Raw genomic sequence first — 17,105 nt, 5'->3', positions numbered from 1 at the left:
ACTGTGTAGTTATGTGTAGGGTAGTTGTTAATGACCAGGTTGTTGATTAACTATGACAATAATATGGTTTACAGCTCAGTAGTAGCCCACAGTGCACACCATAGGAAAACCAAGGACCATTTAAAACCTCTTTGTTTCAGGGAACCAGCTTGAGTCATTACCAGGTGAACCTTGGATGGACACACCCTTGGTACACAGTGTTGGGACATTGGTACACAAAGATAGAGCTTGTGGATTAATTTTATAGTGAATGGCATGAAAGCCCTTGACAAAGCTATAGTTATTTAATTCCTTAAGCCTTAAATTAAATATTCAACGAAATATTTTATTAAAACAATGGATCACTTGACTATTGTATGTTCTGACTATCCCACAGATAATGATCACACACACTTTGTAGGAGCTTATCTGCACATTCAGCTCATTGCTTTGACTTTACAACCCACAATGTTCCGTCTGATTCGGGGTCATATGAGGACAGAAACATGACTAAGCAAAGGTTTACCATATCTTCATGAAAGGTTTGTTTTGTGTTTAGTTTGTTCCCGCAGCACGAATATGGCCCAAAATGTGTCGTACTATCTGCATTTGCCATTCAGTCTGCTGACAGAAGACAATCAACATTTCTCCATAAACATGTGCTTTATTTTGAAATAACTTGGCAAAATAAGGTTTATAGAAACAGAACACAATAACGTTCCCTCTCATGACTTGCGTTTCCTGAGAGTGGAAATTTAAATCACACCAGTCTGCAGTAATGATCTTTGGCCTTAATTCATGTATCCAAAAAGAAATTTAAATTTAAAAAAAAATAGACGTGACGAAATATTTTCAATGAAGCCTTTTATTATGGAAGGAAAAAAAAAAGAAAAAAAAAGATGCTCAGGATGACGACACATTGCAAACACTCAACATAACCAAGAACAAAAAGTGTAACACCTGATTAAAAAAAACAAAACAAGCAGTGACTTGAACTCAAGTGTTGTAGAACTTTGGTGTTAAATCAATACAAAATGATGAATATGTGAATTAGAGTGAGGTGACAAAGAAAAACTGCAAGGACGCGAACACACACATACGCACACACATGTCCCCTGATAGGAAAGATGAGACCTGACTGAGAATTCTTACCAAAGGCAAGAAAGAGGAACAGAAAACTGGAGACGGTGGGTAATACGTGATTTTTAAAACCAAATACTGATAAAAAGGTAGGTAGAAAAATATCACAATGATACAAACATCTTCAGAGTAAGGTAATCATCGAGAGGTTGAGAAGAGTGGACCGAACACTTCTTAGAAAAGGACATTGCACTGAAACCCTCATCATGAGCAGAGCACTCATCACCAACACAGATGCTTGATGCAAAAGAATGCTTTAATACACTCGACAGAGCAGCAGCCTTTCAACTGGACAAACAAAAAGAAAAAAATTGGTGGAACTTATGAAGCAGTGTTGTTTTACTGTAACATCATGACCCATAAACCAAGCAATAAAGCAAATGAGGTTTGTTGGGGGGTACAATCCCTAGATGGCACAACAGAGCTTTTTCACACTTCATTGCTTCATTTTATTGTATCACAATGTTAATTCACTTGACCATATATGGTCCACATACATGGCCGAGCCATTTGCAAACTCCATGAGAAACTACTAATGAGGCGATGCTAAAACGATGAGTAGATGTGATCTCGGAATTAATGAAACATTGCTTTGTGCCTCCACAGGCAGTAAGGCATCAATGCCGTGATGAGGTTCTTTACAGTCCTTTTTGCAGTGGCCCAGTAGTTTCATGTAGAGCTGCCCCTGATGAGTGAGGGTCTATGTGGAGGGGCCAGGACTGAGCACCCAACTGTAGGTTTGGAAGGCGTCCTTTCTTGTTGTTTTTTTTTACTTTCTTCCACAACAAAAGCTGACTACTATGGCAATGAACTCAACTACACAAGGTTATTTGGCTGCTGTTGCTGAAACAAGCAAAATTGAAGTTAATTCAGTTTTTGGGTCAAATAATGTGAAGAATTTATGTCTGAAGGTTCATTGACGAACACTGAAAGCTTCACTGTAAACAAACCAATCCTGGGGTTAGTTTTGTCAAGTGCTCTCGACACCAAAACCAAAAACTTGGTATGGAAACTCTCCTACACAAAAAAAAGGTATATTGCCATGGTAGCTAATGTTGTAGCATTCGGTTTGCGTGGCTCCTCTCAAAGATAGGCACTGAGGTGAAAGAGCAGTTAAAAAAAAAAAAAAAGTCATGAGGGTAAACATCACACATCGTTTCTGCTGATTTTACACCAGGGCTGGACGAGGCCACGCCTTCACTGTATGTAAATCAGGAGAGCATGGTGTGATTTCAACACTGCCCAGACTCTTATCAGACGCTAACCCTATATTCCCCAAAGACACTAACCATGAAAAAATTAAAAACATGGCACTCAACCCATTTAACGAGAGAACCCAGACCACTGAAAAGAAGAGAAAAATAAACAAAAGGGATGCCTTTGCAACCGTGCACAATTTAGGAGAAAGATAACCCCCTAAGGGTGGAGTTGCACCACTTTATAGTGTGCCCAAAAAATTGTAAAATAAATTAAAAAAAATAAATGTGCTAAGAGCTAGCCATCTGATAAGCATGACGTGACGAAACAAGGACCTCATAACATTAAAAAGATACAAATGAATTTGACATATACCTGTCCAAAAGAATAAAACCTATAATGCTATACTTAGTACTAATGGTTTCACAGATACAACTGAACCCCTGTTTAAAGATATGAAGCCTGTTAAAAAATAATTTCCTTATTTGGCAAATAATACAATGAGATAAGTGGGAGTAATGAGAGAGACAGTAAAAACAAACGGCACAATATTATCTGAGCTTTCAGATCAAAACTATCAAACGCAAATAGCAAACATACTTTGTTGCCTAAAACAAAATAACTATTTCTATGCATAATGAAAGCAGAAAGAAACAAAATCACATCTATAGAATGGCACAAGCAGACCAGGGAAAAAAAGAGAATAATATTGAGACGTTTACCCAGCGATGATCAAAAAAACAACAAAAAAAAGCAAAACTTTAGTATAAAGATACATCTGTGTCCACTTTAAAGCATATTGTGTGTGTGTGAAAAGACTTAAGTACTCAGGAAATATGCCATGTACAAAATATCTTCCCATATAAACAACATTCACACAAGGCACTTCATTCAGTAAGAAAAGAGAATCACAGTCCTTTCTACTACCAGAAACTGCCTGCATAGCAACAATACGAGGACAAAATCTTTTCAGACTCTTGTGGTACCACAAAAGAAGGTTCAGACAAAAAGATGGTTTTTTTGGTTTTAAAATAAGCACTTCACCGAATAGTAAAACTTTGTTGGTTTGAAAATAAAGACCAGAGTTCATTCCTCTTAGCATTTTGTCCCCGATATTACCAACGTAGGACGCTCTGTACACTTTCAGGTGTGTGTGATTCTTGTCAGACACAGTGCTCCTGGGATAGTAAGTGTTTGTTTTCGTATGATGGCACACAGAAGTCAGCCAGTCACCAGGAGATGAGCGCAGAGACAGGATTAAGGTTTCCACAGTGAGACTCCAAGGCGTCCCCTTGGGGCAGAGACAAGAGGGGCGCATGTGGGAGGATCTGCCTGAGTCTTAGAGATGTGGCTGTAGAAAGAGATCGCAGAGATCGATAGAGTAGGGAGAGCACAGGCTGCGCTGTCATGTGTCCTGCTACCTGCTCCTCAGATTCTGCAGGACTCCGTAAACCTCCTCTTCTTTGCTGAGTCCCTCAAAGAAAGGCAGCAGGTCCAGGAGCTCTGTGTCATTCATGTCGTCAAACCAGGACTGGACTGGGACCTGGGGAGATGTGGGAAATTATCATTTTCAAAAAGTGGTGTGAAGTTATTTGATATAATTAAGTATTCCATGTTGTTTCTTTTTGCCCAAACTATTTTGAATACATTGTAATGTAGAATTATGAGACAATGTTAGAAAAAGTACAATATGAACTCTGCAATAGTCCGACAGTCACTACATTGGCATTTTTTCTTACGTACTCTCTTACTGGAGTTTTTTCAAATGCTTCATATCTCTAAACTGAGTGAAATGTAATTACGTCATCGCGAATGTACATGATGAGGTAGAAGACAGATTCCTTGACTTTCTACTGCAAGAGGAATTTATGTTTTAACCATTATGATTTCTATTTTAGATCAATTTGAACAGGATCAAACAAACAAGAATCTCCCCTGGCCAGTTCATCGTCTCCAAAGTTTCAGATGGTTAATATAAATTATTATATCAAAGGTGGGAAACAATGGGAGCCCAGGACTCCTTGTTGACATGTCAAACTTACAGTATAACACAAGAAGCTTTAAGATGCATTTTGTAAACTCCTTTTGGAACTCACAGCATTTTCTGGGTGAAAAATGTAAGAGGCGGGTGAATTGTCAACAATGATGACATTGCTGAGCTCTCGTCCAAGCCGGCTGAGGTCTTTGACGTAGTTTCCTCTGTGAAAAACGCAGGATTCTCTAAAGAGTCGTGCTCGGAACACACCCCACTGGTCAAGAAGGTCTGCCACAGGGTCTGCATACTGCCCAGGTCACACAAACAGAGAAAAGTTGAGCACTTCTAGAGAAAAAACTCAAAAATTCAAATAATAGAGATTTGCTATTATAAAGAAAATTTTCAAGAACATCTTTGTGGTGAAATACCTCAACTCTTAGAAAACTAAAGTCTACACTATTATGTCAAAAGGAAGCAGAACAGGTTGTCCTCCTCAGCTGTGTTTACCTGACAGGGAAGAAGCCTCAGGAAACTATTCTATAACACAACAAGCACCACTGACACCTAGAGCTCTGATTGAGGATTATTTAACACTACGGGTTTAAAAAATATCCTTGAACATGATTATTTCTACCTCATTACACTTACCCAATGCGGAATTGGCTACGATGTAAAAGACACAGATGGACAGCAAAGCAGAGGGAGTGTGAACATTCAGACAGGAAGAGCAGATGAAAAGTACAGACCAGAACGAGGAAATAGAAGATAGTCTCATGGGTAGCACTGGCCTGTTACCAAAACACGTCAGAACAAAAAGCATCTTCTCTTGCTTAAACACACCTTGGCAAGACTGGCTGTAAACAGCACACATTCAAACAGCTCCCCCATCCTCTGAAGAAACTCATCCACGTGGGGTCGTTTCAGCACATACACCTGCAACACACACCACAGATAAACATGTGAGGTGCGAAAAGAGTCAAACATTGAATGAACAAACTTTGTGAGAGGCACAATTCACTATAATATATTTATTGTGTACTCTGTCGCAGAAGACTGTGATGTTACATACAACAGCTTTTAGGGACAGCTAGAGATATATTTCTTCTACACACATACAAACCACCATCTTTAAAAGGGCATCAATCAGATGTCATCCACTCTTTGGTCCCATCACCAGTCCAGCAGCTGCCATCTAGCGCAAGTAATCATGAATAGGCCAACCAGGATACACACAGCCTATCCTGGATTACTTGAACTGGATCACAGCCATTCTCTTCTGGGTCTTCACATGAACAAATGGTTCATTTCTCACCTAATACAGGGCTCCAGACTAACTTTTTTTTTTACTGAGAGCACTGTAGCCCCTTACTGAGAATTTTAGGGAACACAAGCAAATTTAGGGGCACCCCTTATTTCGACCGGCAACTTATAACATAGACAACTTACAGAAATGACAATGTCAGGGCTCCAGACTAGAGGTGTGCATCTTCACTAGCCTCACAATTCGATTTGATTACGATTCTGCAGTCTACGATTTGATTCACAACAATGCATTTCATTGTATCACATCCACAATTTTCTATATTACTGCACGTGGCTGCTTTTTCATCAGTTAATACAATCAGACCAACATGAACTCTGTTTTTATTAAAAACGAGCTATAAAAATATTATCGACTGTTACTTTTATTACAATTGTGCTGTAATTTACAAAATAAGGTTTTCAATTCAAAAATCAGACTTCAACAGTGAGTCTATGACAGTGGTCAATGCTCCCCACACTGATTTGACATTCAGTTTAGACTTGTGTGCTGCACCTAAGGCTTAAAAGGACAAATTCTGATAATAGCCTTTACTGCATCAAGGTGGCCCCGCCTAGCCCCCCTTAGCAGCACCACTGTACTGAGGCGCATTACTCCGCTGGTCAACAAGAGACTCTGCTCCTCTGATGTTTTCTAATCATCAAACTTAGAACTGATCTTTATAAAAACCTGCCGAATTCATATTTATGTTCCTGGGTAAACGGGGCGTTGTTTCTTCTGAAACAATGAAGTTAAAACACTGAGATTACGTCGTAATCTGCGGGAGGAAACACAGGAGTGGTCATTAAAAAGTGTTTTTCTATTTCTGTGTTAACAATACCTGATGAACGGTGCCATCGATCTCCACTGGAACAATAAAATCAGCATTGCTGATGGGCTGTGAGGAGAAACAAGATAATTGCAAATTATAATTTAACAAACTGTTGGTGTAGTACCACAGCTGACCAACAGAGGCCCCACCAGTAACACTAAATATGCAATTATAAACTGTACAGGAGGAAGATAATCTCTGTTTTTGTCAACAAATATCTCTCATAGTTGCTCTGGTACTAGACATACAGTTAGGTAGTCATCATCAGAAAAGAACTGGATAAAGGGAGGAGGGGTTGAGTCAAAAAATAATGGTGACACAGTCAATAACTATTGCTTCACTTCTGGCAACTTCTATAGTGAATGCTGCTAAGGCTAAAAAAGAAATGACATGAACAGTGACAGTCTTTCATATAACCATGCTGCTTTTATTGTTATAGGCACAATCAGTACTGTAATATTGCTCTTGTTCTTAATACAGCACGCGCTCCACCACCTGCTCCTCTCCTGACTTTGCTTACATAGTAACCGGATGGATTTAACAAAAACATCATAGTGCACATCAAACAGAGCTTTATCCTCTTCTTACCTTGAATGAGCTGTGGACAAGTGTTTCATCTAAGTCAATCACCACACACTTTTTGCCATAGTCAGATATTTTCATCTCTGGTAGGAGGTATTTTGCTGGTGGCTGAGGGGAAGAAAAGACATGCAATCAAACATTGGGACGGAAAGGAATTATGTTAAAGAGAGAGACAGAGATTAAGAGTTTAATAAAGACAGACTTGACATAAATTAATGTGTAAGGCTGAGCCGACAAGCCACTGTTACATTAGAAAGAGCATCTCCATTGGCAACAATGCAGCTGAGATAAAGCCATGTCTGATATGATGCATTCAATGGACCCATAGCTTCAAAATGACTCTTCATCACCCAACATTCTCCTGCTACAGCCACACAAAGCAATCTTAAAATCCCCTCAGATCATTGTCAAATCTTTGGAGGTTAAATAGAATTTCCACATTCTCACAAAGGCCATGGCAATGTTAGCAGCGGATGCAGTCCAGCAGTCATTAAGTAACTTAAACCATTTGAAAATGCTAATCAACTTCAAATTCAAGCATTGACGTTACAACATTAGGTCATGTGGGAACTTCGTCTCAAGGAACTAGAGCCCGACTGATGCATTGATTGGTAGCTAAAAATTGACTGAGATTGCCTTTCACATACATCTCAGTCTCTCTGTTTCTGTTTGCTGATACTGCATGAAAGTGTTTATTTTACAGAATAAACAATTCTATTTATTATGTTACATAAAAATATTTTTTCAATTCAAGCTCTAAATATTTGGTTGTATTTGTGTTTTATATTTATTAATGTTAGTTATAGTAAAACTGATATCACGCCTTAATTACATTTCATTAGTATAATCATTTCATTTTATTATTGTTGTTTTTTTGGGGGCGCATTTCACTCCCTAATATGAGTATTTGCATTGGTCCCCAAAAATCTGTCTCTAGCAGGAACAGTTCTGTATTAAATATCCATTTAGATGAGCTTCGTATGGTCAGTGATGGATTATTTGATCAGTAGATAAATCAGATCACATCGAATTTCTTCCTTGTGCAACAGGATCAATTTGTTTTACCTCCCAGCTTTAGTTACTTTGGAGCTTAACTCACATTATTAAGTTGCTTGGATAAGCAGGACAATGGATTGATTCACTTCTTTCATGGAAGCTCCTGAGACATCAATTAATTGAGACAGTTTTAGACTTAACTTGTTAGACAGTTAGTGTCACAGTATTTCTCAAAGCATACAAACCACAATGAGTCACTCATGCAGGCCAGGCACTGAGGTACCAGTTAAACCCACAGGTGATAATAAACCTTCCACACAGCCAGTGCTACGACGGGCTGAACATGAGCTGCAGTACGGTAGCAGAGCTAAAGCCCAAGTGAGGAGCACTGAGGCCCACACAGACCAGCACCAGCACCAGCCCACTCAGCCTGCATGCAAAGGAAAAGAAAAAAAAGGCAATACATACACTAGGGACAGGGATGACCTCGACCTGGTCACACTACAACACAAGAGAGATAGACAGGTGCATACAAAACAAGGTGAGGGGTAGGAGGGAGAACAAAAAAAGAGACAAAACACAGAGGGTCCATGGATATAAAGAAAAAGAGAGAAACCTCTACTCACAAAAAGACAAATTTACAACAGATAAAAAAAACTTCACGTGTGGACGCAGGAATATTCCTGTTACAGTTTATGAAATGGAAAGTTTAGCATGTAATGGTGCAGCAGCTCACTTTAGGAGGCGATCCGTTCTCCTCAACAGGTGGAGGCAGGGAGCTGGTGTTTGTGTTGGTGGCTGGTGGTTCCACATTGTAGTTTCGGAAGCAGCAGAAGAATGTGCTGAAGATGCTCCGGCTCCTCTGCTTCTTTAGGCTGCTTTTTGACTGGGACGCTGTTGAGACAACAGGAGAGGGTGGGGGTGACCGGTGAACACGTGGATATGCAAATCAGTGTTGTGTTGTAAAAAATGGAGCAGGCTGAAGGTGGGAGGCATCTACGTTTGGTTTATTTGTCTGCCAAGCTGCGGAAGCTGCTCGAATAAGTGGGAACAAACTATTACGTGTTCATTACAATTCTCCCAGTGACCATGTGTGAGTGATTCTGAAACACAACAAAGGGTGAGACCATGACAGTGTGATTAAATGGCATTAGAGTAGGTTTTGTTGATCAGGCCTGGCGGTGGCACTGATCAGAAAATAACGTAGCAGGCCGGGTCATTTCATCAGTCACACAAAACGTCAGTAAAGAGCGCGCTCTGCTCTGATTGCAAATCGTGGACTACGGAGCAGGGCCTAAATCAGACGCTGAGATTTTATTAATAGTGACAAGTTGGAAGCTCCTCCCTTCTCTTTTTTTCCATGTCGTGGCTACTGGCACCTGATTGGCCCGAGGGTCTCCATGTTGAAACACTTCTGCTTCCCCCCCATGTTTCGGCTGGCAGGTGAGTGACTGAAGCAGCCTGGACATGCACACGAGGCGAGGGAAGGGAGGGAGGTGGGAGGCCCTCAGACCCTGCAGAGCCTATACAAGGCTGCATTCCTCTCCAGCCATTAGTCCCCCCCCTGCTCGCCTCCTCAGCTCACACAAGCAGAAAGCTTCTGCGACTCAAGACCAGTGAAGAGCAAACAGCATTATGTCATGTCTTTTGGCATCGTGATATAGTGCCACTTTGTTCTTCTAGACTCAAGAAACACCGACCAGACATTTGTGTGAGGAAACACTGTGCCTGAAGAAAATATATAAAATAACAAGATAATTCCCTGCCAGAATTATTTTCAAGTGTAAACAAGACATTCCTGTGCATCTTGAGGCCATATGAGCAGCAGCAGTCTCATGTCATGTCCAGCAAGGGCATAACGTTGAGTTGCCACACTATTTGCGTTAAGAAGATTACATGAATTCCATATTCTACATCTATAAATACTCATACGTGTCTGGTATCAGACACTGACGGACTCACGGCATGTAACAGCATGAAACACTTCATGCACTCCCTGATCGCTGTTGTTTCCCTCAAACACCGGCTTCCTGTCATTAATTACTGCCTCTTTAATAAGAGCATGCAGAACTGGAAATATTATTACAACTAATCAGTGACACAAGCTCCTTCAACCCAAGACAGATTAGATACAATATGCATCCATCACGAGAAGATAACATAAAAAAAAACATTAAACATTAAGTAACTTAAAACCTGAATAAATGGAATTACTCAGTCAAGCAGTGACAATATAGTTATGCAAACTATTTTGGTTATTACTAATGATATTTTTTATATATGGCACAGTTCTATTGACTGTCATATTTGACATAATCTTTCAGTGATTGTGTTGAAAAAAATGCTATATATTAAAATAAAAAAGTAATTCTGCTGGTGCTAATAGGGAAGAGGAGAAAGCATTAAAATTCCTGCTACTGCCTCGTTTCTCCAGAGTATATAGGCAAAACACTACTACCACCAAACACCATAGTAAGGACCAGCACTGATTTAGAAATATCACCAGAGGCGCGCGCGCGCACGCACACACACACGCGCACGCACACACACACACACACACACACCGTTTCACAGCAGCACCATGAGTTCATCATCATATCTGCCACAATATGCTTTGTTTTTATTCTAAAAATAACATAAGCACCATCCGACTTCTGCTCATTAATTAGGACTGGGTTTTGTCGTCACAGCTCTGTGTTACTGTAAAAGTGAGACAGTTGTCAGCTTCCTGTGACTCATCACTACAAACTGGCTGCTGTATTTATTTCCTGAACAAAGACCCTCAGAAAAACTCCCAGGACGACTGAGTCATGCACAGAGCGGAACTGGGCCTCAAACACATCACTCAACTGGAGAGGATGGTGGGTAGTAATTCACTAATGAGAGGGTAAACTCACTTAAATGAACCAAGTTCAGTGCCTTATTAACCTTTCCAACATGTTCCAAGGTTTCATTACCAAAAAAATTAACTATTTACTGGACAGAACAAACTATTCCCTGTGCTGTCCCTCTTTGCAAGTATATCCAGGACTAGGCCAACCACAGACAAACACACAATAAATTATGAATCAGTAGTAACAACAACTTTCAGGAGGGGTCTGACCGAAAAAGGTGTCCAGAGGATCAGTCAATTCTCCCTCTCAATGAGGAGTGCATGTTGTGTCCTTGATTGCCACTTCATATAGGTCTGACTCAGAGTTAGTCCAGAACAGTGAGAAGCAGTGCAGTTGTCACAGCAACAAGCCCAACATCATTTCTGTCCATTGTCAAGGCATTGCAAGTTCTCCTTGGGTTTTTCTCAGTAAAACACCCCTGATGATCTTGAACACCCGACCATAGATTTCCTGAGTGAATCAGTTCACAGTATTAAGGCCTACTACGCTACATAAAGAAAAACAGGATAACACTCCTTTCAACACAATATTCTGGCAACAAGTTTAGGAAATGTGGGCTCTAGCTTTACAGTTTCGGGGGTTAACAGTAGCTGATTTCACAACTAAGCTTATTTCTCCATGCAAAAGTTTGTCTTCCAAATATATAAGGAAACATGATGAGCTTTGTCCAAGATAAATTATATGAAGACACGACAACAAACTATTCAACTGTTTCTTTAGATACCAGATTGAAGTGCTCCCTTCCCAAGAATCAAGCCACCCAACTATTTATTCATGAAATGAATCACACAGTTCAACATCCTCCAGTCCTTAACCAGAGGAATATACACTAACCCATTTATATATATCACTAGTCTTTATATATTTTATGAATCAACGCTGTAAGTCTACACATGAAGCACATCTTTATGGATTTCCAAATACTTAAGGACCCTTATGCATTCCAACAAATGGTGCATGAAAAATGGAGACAATGAGGAGTGTGTGTTTTATCTACAGTTAAGAAATAGGTTGGCTGTAAAATACTTAAACCTCAAGCAGGATAGAATAATCTACAAACTGGAGACTATGCTTTTATCACCCGAAAACGACACATTCACAAGTTTCAGGAATGTTTGAGAACACATCCAGTTATCGAAGCAGGCCTTAGTTCTGCAATGTGAGAAACTCTTTAACTTCCACCGTGAATTGATCCAATGTTAAATTATACTCATTAAAAAAAGATTGTTCTATCCAAATTTGGGGATGAGTGGAAAACATTGAGCAATTTATTTTAATCCGGTACAGACTGATCAACTGATCTATGCTGGTGTTCATTTCGTTATTATCCTATGCAGGTGCCAAAAAACTATCCAAGCACACACACTGACGGGAGAAAAGTATACACGTATATACAAGTAAGCCCTGTCACTCTTGTTCATATGGGGACTTTTAAGCATCCAACTGATTTAACCTGCATCAGTCACAGGGTGAAGATGCAAACTCCACATAGAAAGGCTAGCCCATGGATACAACTAACCACTGAACAGCTGCGCCACCGGGACAACTATAATTTTAATAATAACACATGTAATAAATGTTGTTTCAGTATAATTTTAAATCTAATTTCCTTGGTGATTTGCGAAACAGTAGGCTACAATGACAAATCAGCAGTTTAAAAAGCTGAATATAATGCTAATTAATACTTGAATTAAAAAAGTAGAAAAACTAAATACAGAAATCTGGCTGAAATTATGGTGACCATCATTGAACTGCAAAGCTAACCTCAACCTCACATTTAATCAATATTCAGAAATACGTTCGATTCCATGACTGCATTAGAGTCTTGATCAAGAGTAAATTAATGTGTAAGAGGCAGCCATTCATCTCACAGACCCATCATACAAGTATGTGTATTTGTTTTCCAAATTAAGGCATTGCATGAGTTAAATGAAGAAATGGTCATTGTCATCTTTGCTAGTAGTTATACTTGGCTTCGAGGTCAGCGGTGCCCTGGCCAACAGGGCAGTGAGTCTATATTTAGGCTGCTGCTTGGCAGCCAAACCTGTGTGAACAGCAGGCACATGTTGCAAGACAGCTAGTAAAGGCACACTGAGAGCAAGGTGGTCAATTTTTTTCCAGACAGTTTGGAGCCTGTTCAAGCAATAGAAGACTACCTGTTAAATTCCTCGAGGTCATCTGCTGGGATGGGCTGCGTGCTATGTGATTTGCAATAGATAAGGGGCCATCAAATCATAGGCTATTGAACTCTGGAAATAAAGTTAAGAATTCTTCTCTACACCCTGAGACACAGTGGATTAAAATATACCTGCTTAACTGTTAAATACTAAATAAATACTGGATCTTCCTGGTCATAATTACACAACATGATGATGGTTATCACACTCAAATGTTGTTGTTAAAAACAAATGGAAGACAGCACATGGTCATGCAGTTCTTACGATGATGGTAATATTTGACTTAGCCCCAGTGGAAGAATTCAGTAACGACGCATTCTCAAGAGAAAATGAAAGAGGTAGAAAACAAACAGCAACATCGTGGCTCTAATTTGTCCACTTACTCAACTGTGTCCTGTGCAACAGACAACAGACAACTCTTACTTAGGCCAACATTAGGTGTGGTTTTAATGCATCAGCCCAACACAAAAAAGTAAGTTCCCACTGTGTGACTTTGTGCGTGCTGACACTCAAACTTTTCTGTTCTGTTGTGATCATTCCTATTATTTTCTCTATTATCTTTAAAGTACGGAATAAAGAAGTTAAATTAATTTACGGATTTGTGGACTAAATTAAAATCATAAGATCGCAACATATCCTTGACTACCATTGCATAACAGGAGCTCAATTAAACAACAAACATTTCACTACATGTGTGCTTGCTTACTAAATAAAACTATCAGTCTATCTGCCAATCTTCCAATTGACAAATACACATCACAAGCCTAACATGATGCCTCATATTTGCTGAGTTTCTCTAACCGACAGCCAAAAGACCAAATGAACAAATTCTATTTAAAATGAGGGAAATAAAGGAATGCAAAAACAATTCTGCCATAACAAAGCCTGGAAAATGTAGAAAAGCTATGCCAACCATCACTAGTCTACATACATAATCGACGCATCACTTCAACATTAATTATATCAAGTGATCACAAATGATTTCATCAGTTTCCTATCACAATGACCCAAACTCCAAGTACAAAATTATGATTTATAAAATGCAAACAAGCCACTGAAAAACATCATGTGACACCTTTGATTCAAATACCTGTATCTTCAAATGTCTTTGCTGAGACATAATATGAAGCTGCTTATAAAGTGTGTATGACTGAGGTGGAATCTGCATAATTTTGCTTGCACACACTGCAATCCTAATCTCCCATGACACTCACATATGTGCATGTCACACAGAAACCACAGTGCTTGCTGGGGGTTACTTTTGTACCCTCGGAGGAGAATGCATTGTTATGCTTGAAAGACTTAAGTTCTCACATTACTAATGGACTGACAACTGAGGTTTGAGATGTGATACTGATACAAATCCCATGGGCCTGAGTGACCCGGAAAGCGTCAGTGCAGCCAGAGGAATGGGAATGAATGAACGAACATCGACTGCTATGGTCTTGAAGGAGGGATTTGACCTCCAGTATAGATACTCCAGTATATACTTAATTATGAGTGGAGAGATAGAGAGTAATGGGAGTGGAAGTGAAAATAAAGGCACAACACTAACATTGATCCTGAGTTCCCCAAGTATGTGGATGATTATGAACTCAAAATAATCATTGTACCAGAGATAGGAATTAATGTAAAAAGTGATAAAATCCTGATACAAACATAAAAGAGTCTTCATGTGAGAGAAGACAGCTTGACAACACAGGCAAGAACAGATAAACTGATCGTTTAAATATGTCCAACCTGCAAGGTGAAATAAGTCATGATGGATTTGCCACATTACAGTTTCATCTCTGAGGGAAAATATTGTGTTGATTAATAGACATTTGAAATAAAACAATACTGATTTGTCTCATGCAACACTTTGCTCCACCTCAGACCAAACCATGGTCAGACCTCTGTTATGGTCGTGATTCATAAAGTGAATCACCTGTCAAAACATTAAGCCCAGTTATTAAGCCAAACCACAAAAAAGGAAAGTGTTGCATACAAACAGGCGAACACCTGGAATTAAATGGCTTAGCGTGGACAACAACAGTTTGACAACAATGTTATTTTTACCTCGGACAGTAATGGGATTAAACCACACGACTCGACACTGGAGCGCTCTTCGTGTTGTAGGCACAGGAAAGATTTAGCTAGCTCCATAACGTTACTGTGTCTTCGGATAAACGTGTTTCTTGTTAAGTTTGTTGACTAATCGTGCTTATGATTCCGGGTTTTTAAACGACGACCACCACAGACAACCGGCGCCAGCTAAGCGCTAATGTCAGTGCAGAAGTAGTAAGTAGTTAGCCTGCTAGCCTTAGTTACCTCCCGTTTACTGACTTCTTCTTACCTTTTTCTTGGTTGAAAGATATGATTTCCTCCTCCTTCGGGTTGGAGACCTGGGTTATAATGGACATGTGGTCCATTTAGGCGGGTGGTTATTCCTGTTTCGTTTCCCACAATGTTATTCGTACTAGCGCGCTGGCTTCGTTCGCTAGCTACTGCTAGCTAGCTGTTCAAAATGGGGATGACCAGCTAGCCCACAAAGCCCAGGCAACCGTCCGTGGCAAAGCGTTGGGGCAGCGGGGGTAGCCAGTCAGCTAGCACGGTGGTGAATGGAGGCCGGCGAATGGCTGTCATTTACGGCTCTCCGCAAAATATCATCGCTGCAGACGAAGTATTTTGTGGGCGACGCGGACACACACGTGCGGCTAAAAATACAAAACAAAAACAAACGACGCTGAATTGCTAACTAGCTCAAGTTAGCACCTAGCTCGGGTTAGCAGGTTAGCCGCGAATGCTGCGGGTCATCCAAAAATGTGAGGCCGTGACTGGAACAACGCTGAGAGCCCTGCGGAGAATTTGGTTCTGGCCCCAAAACAAACATGTGTCAGACGCGAAGTTGTTGAACGCTGAAGTTCGCTAACTCCTCCACGCAAACAGCGGCTGTGTGTTGGTCCTACGTCCCCTGTGCAACATGGAGGCTTTATGTATTTGAGTTGCAGATCTGAAGCGGGGGCACTCGCAGTGGGAGGGGGCGGTTTGTTTCTGTGACGGATCCTCTCAGGCAGGCGGCTCCAACCCGCCGCACATTGCTCAACCCCTGCAGCTGGACGCGGTTTACTCCAGCTTCTGGTGCTCTGTTATTACTGCTGGTCAAATTTAGCTCTTTACTTAAAAAAATACATGTATATTTGAACATAATACGCTTTGTGTTATTGTATGCGGCGGATACAGAGCTGCAGCCTTAATATCCACAGGGGAAACAACACCTCGTCTAAGAGTCAAAGCAAATATTCCACATTGATCCTAAAACCCTTGGTGCGCATTCTTTCGCAAATAGTTCTAGTGGACACACTTTTTAAGAATCGAGAGCGCCACCTAGTGTCCAAATTGTCGAACGTCCTCAAGAATACTCGGTATTCATATACCGCCTACATTTGGATTCAGTCCCATGTCAGTCCCATCATTTCTGTGTCATGATCACGTTTGGACTTTGGGGAGGATGTTTTCCAGCAGGTGACTTTATTTATTGTTTTATGTTGATAGAAACAAGTTCACTTGTTGATGTTGACACCATCTGATACTATATAGTGTTTGAATGCCCTATCTTCAAGGTTTGGAATAAAAAAAACCTGTTAAAACATATCTGTTTATGCAGGCTTTCAGGTGATTCTATATTTTCTTTTTAGTGTGTATGTTTTTATATTTGTGTGGTATGACTCTGTTTTTATCTAATTTGGCACTGTAAATCACTTTGTGACTTTTTTCTGTAAAAAAAAAATGCTTTACAAACACATTTGACTTAATTACTTGCACACGTTATATTTTAGTGACAGAGCTGCTTTCAATGAAATAACATCATTTTAAAACTGGCTCTATGAGATGGGAACAAATGATCATACCACAGAGTACATATATTATACAACATCAAAGGTGTGTGGCTGTGTGTCCTGTAGTCAGTGAGATATAGAGCACCCTCATAACTCATACAGGTATAACTGCATGCTTCTTGTAAATTTTTTCACATATGAATGCATTATAAATA

At 40.0% G+C, this 17,105-nt stretch overlaps 1 protein-coding gene across 2 annotated transcripts; it reads right to left on the bottom strand.

Annotated features, from left to right (window-relative positions):
• Nucleotides 1–623: 623 nt before the first annotated feature.
• Nucleotides 624–16,095, bottom strand: LOC118117706 (CTD small phosphatase-like protein). Of its 2 annotated transcripts, XM_035170185.2 has the most exons (8): nucleotides 15,408–16,094; nucleotides 8,738–8,895; nucleotides 8,470–8,502; nucleotides 7,012–7,113; nucleotides 6,433–6,489; nucleotides 5,132–5,224; nucleotides 4,413–4,598; nucleotides 624–3,859 (listed from the first exon to the last, which is right to left on the bottom strand). In XM_035170185.2, exons 1-8 carry the CDS (start codon nucleotides 15,481–15,483, stop codon nucleotides 3,734–3,736), a joined length of 831 nt encoding a protein of 276 aa, XP_035026076.1. In that variant the 5' UTR covers nucleotides 15,484–16,094; the 3' UTR covers nucleotides 624–3,733. The 2 variants fall into 2 exon arrangements, with proteins under 2 accessions (XP_035026076.1, XP_035026077.1); XM_035170186.2 differs by lacking the exon at nucleotides 8,470–8,502 and having other exon boundaries at nucleotides 15,408–16,095.
• Between the last annotated feature and the right edge of the window lie 1,010 nt (nucleotides 16,096–17,105).

Source organism: Hippoglossus stenolepis, chromosome 11 (assembly GCF_022539355.2).
Source record: "Hippoglossus stenolepis isolate QCI-W04-F060 chromosome 11, HSTE1.2, whole genome shotgun sequence".
Lineage (NCBI taxonomy): Eukaryota > Metazoa > Chordata > Actinopteri > Pleuronectiformes > Pleuronectidae > Hippoglossus > Hippoglossus stenolepis.
Note: the sequence above shows the minus strand (reverse complement) of the source record. Positions and strands in the feature narration are given on the sequence as shown.

Bases quoted from the DNA above. Each gene is read 5' to 3' on its own strand.
- LOC118117706 (XM_035170185.2), bottom strand. From the start codon at position 15,483: ATGGACCACATGTCCATTATAACCCAGGTCTCCAACCCGAAGGAGGAG. The intron at 8,503-8,737 runs GTGAGCTGCTGC...CTTGTGTTGTAG, and splicing joins AGAACGGATCGCCTCCTAAA to TGTGACCAGGTCGAGGTCAT. The intron at 5,225-6,432 runs GTATTGTTAACA...TGTGTGTTGCAG, and splicing joins TCGATGGCACCGTTCATCAG to GTGTATGTGCTGAAACGACC.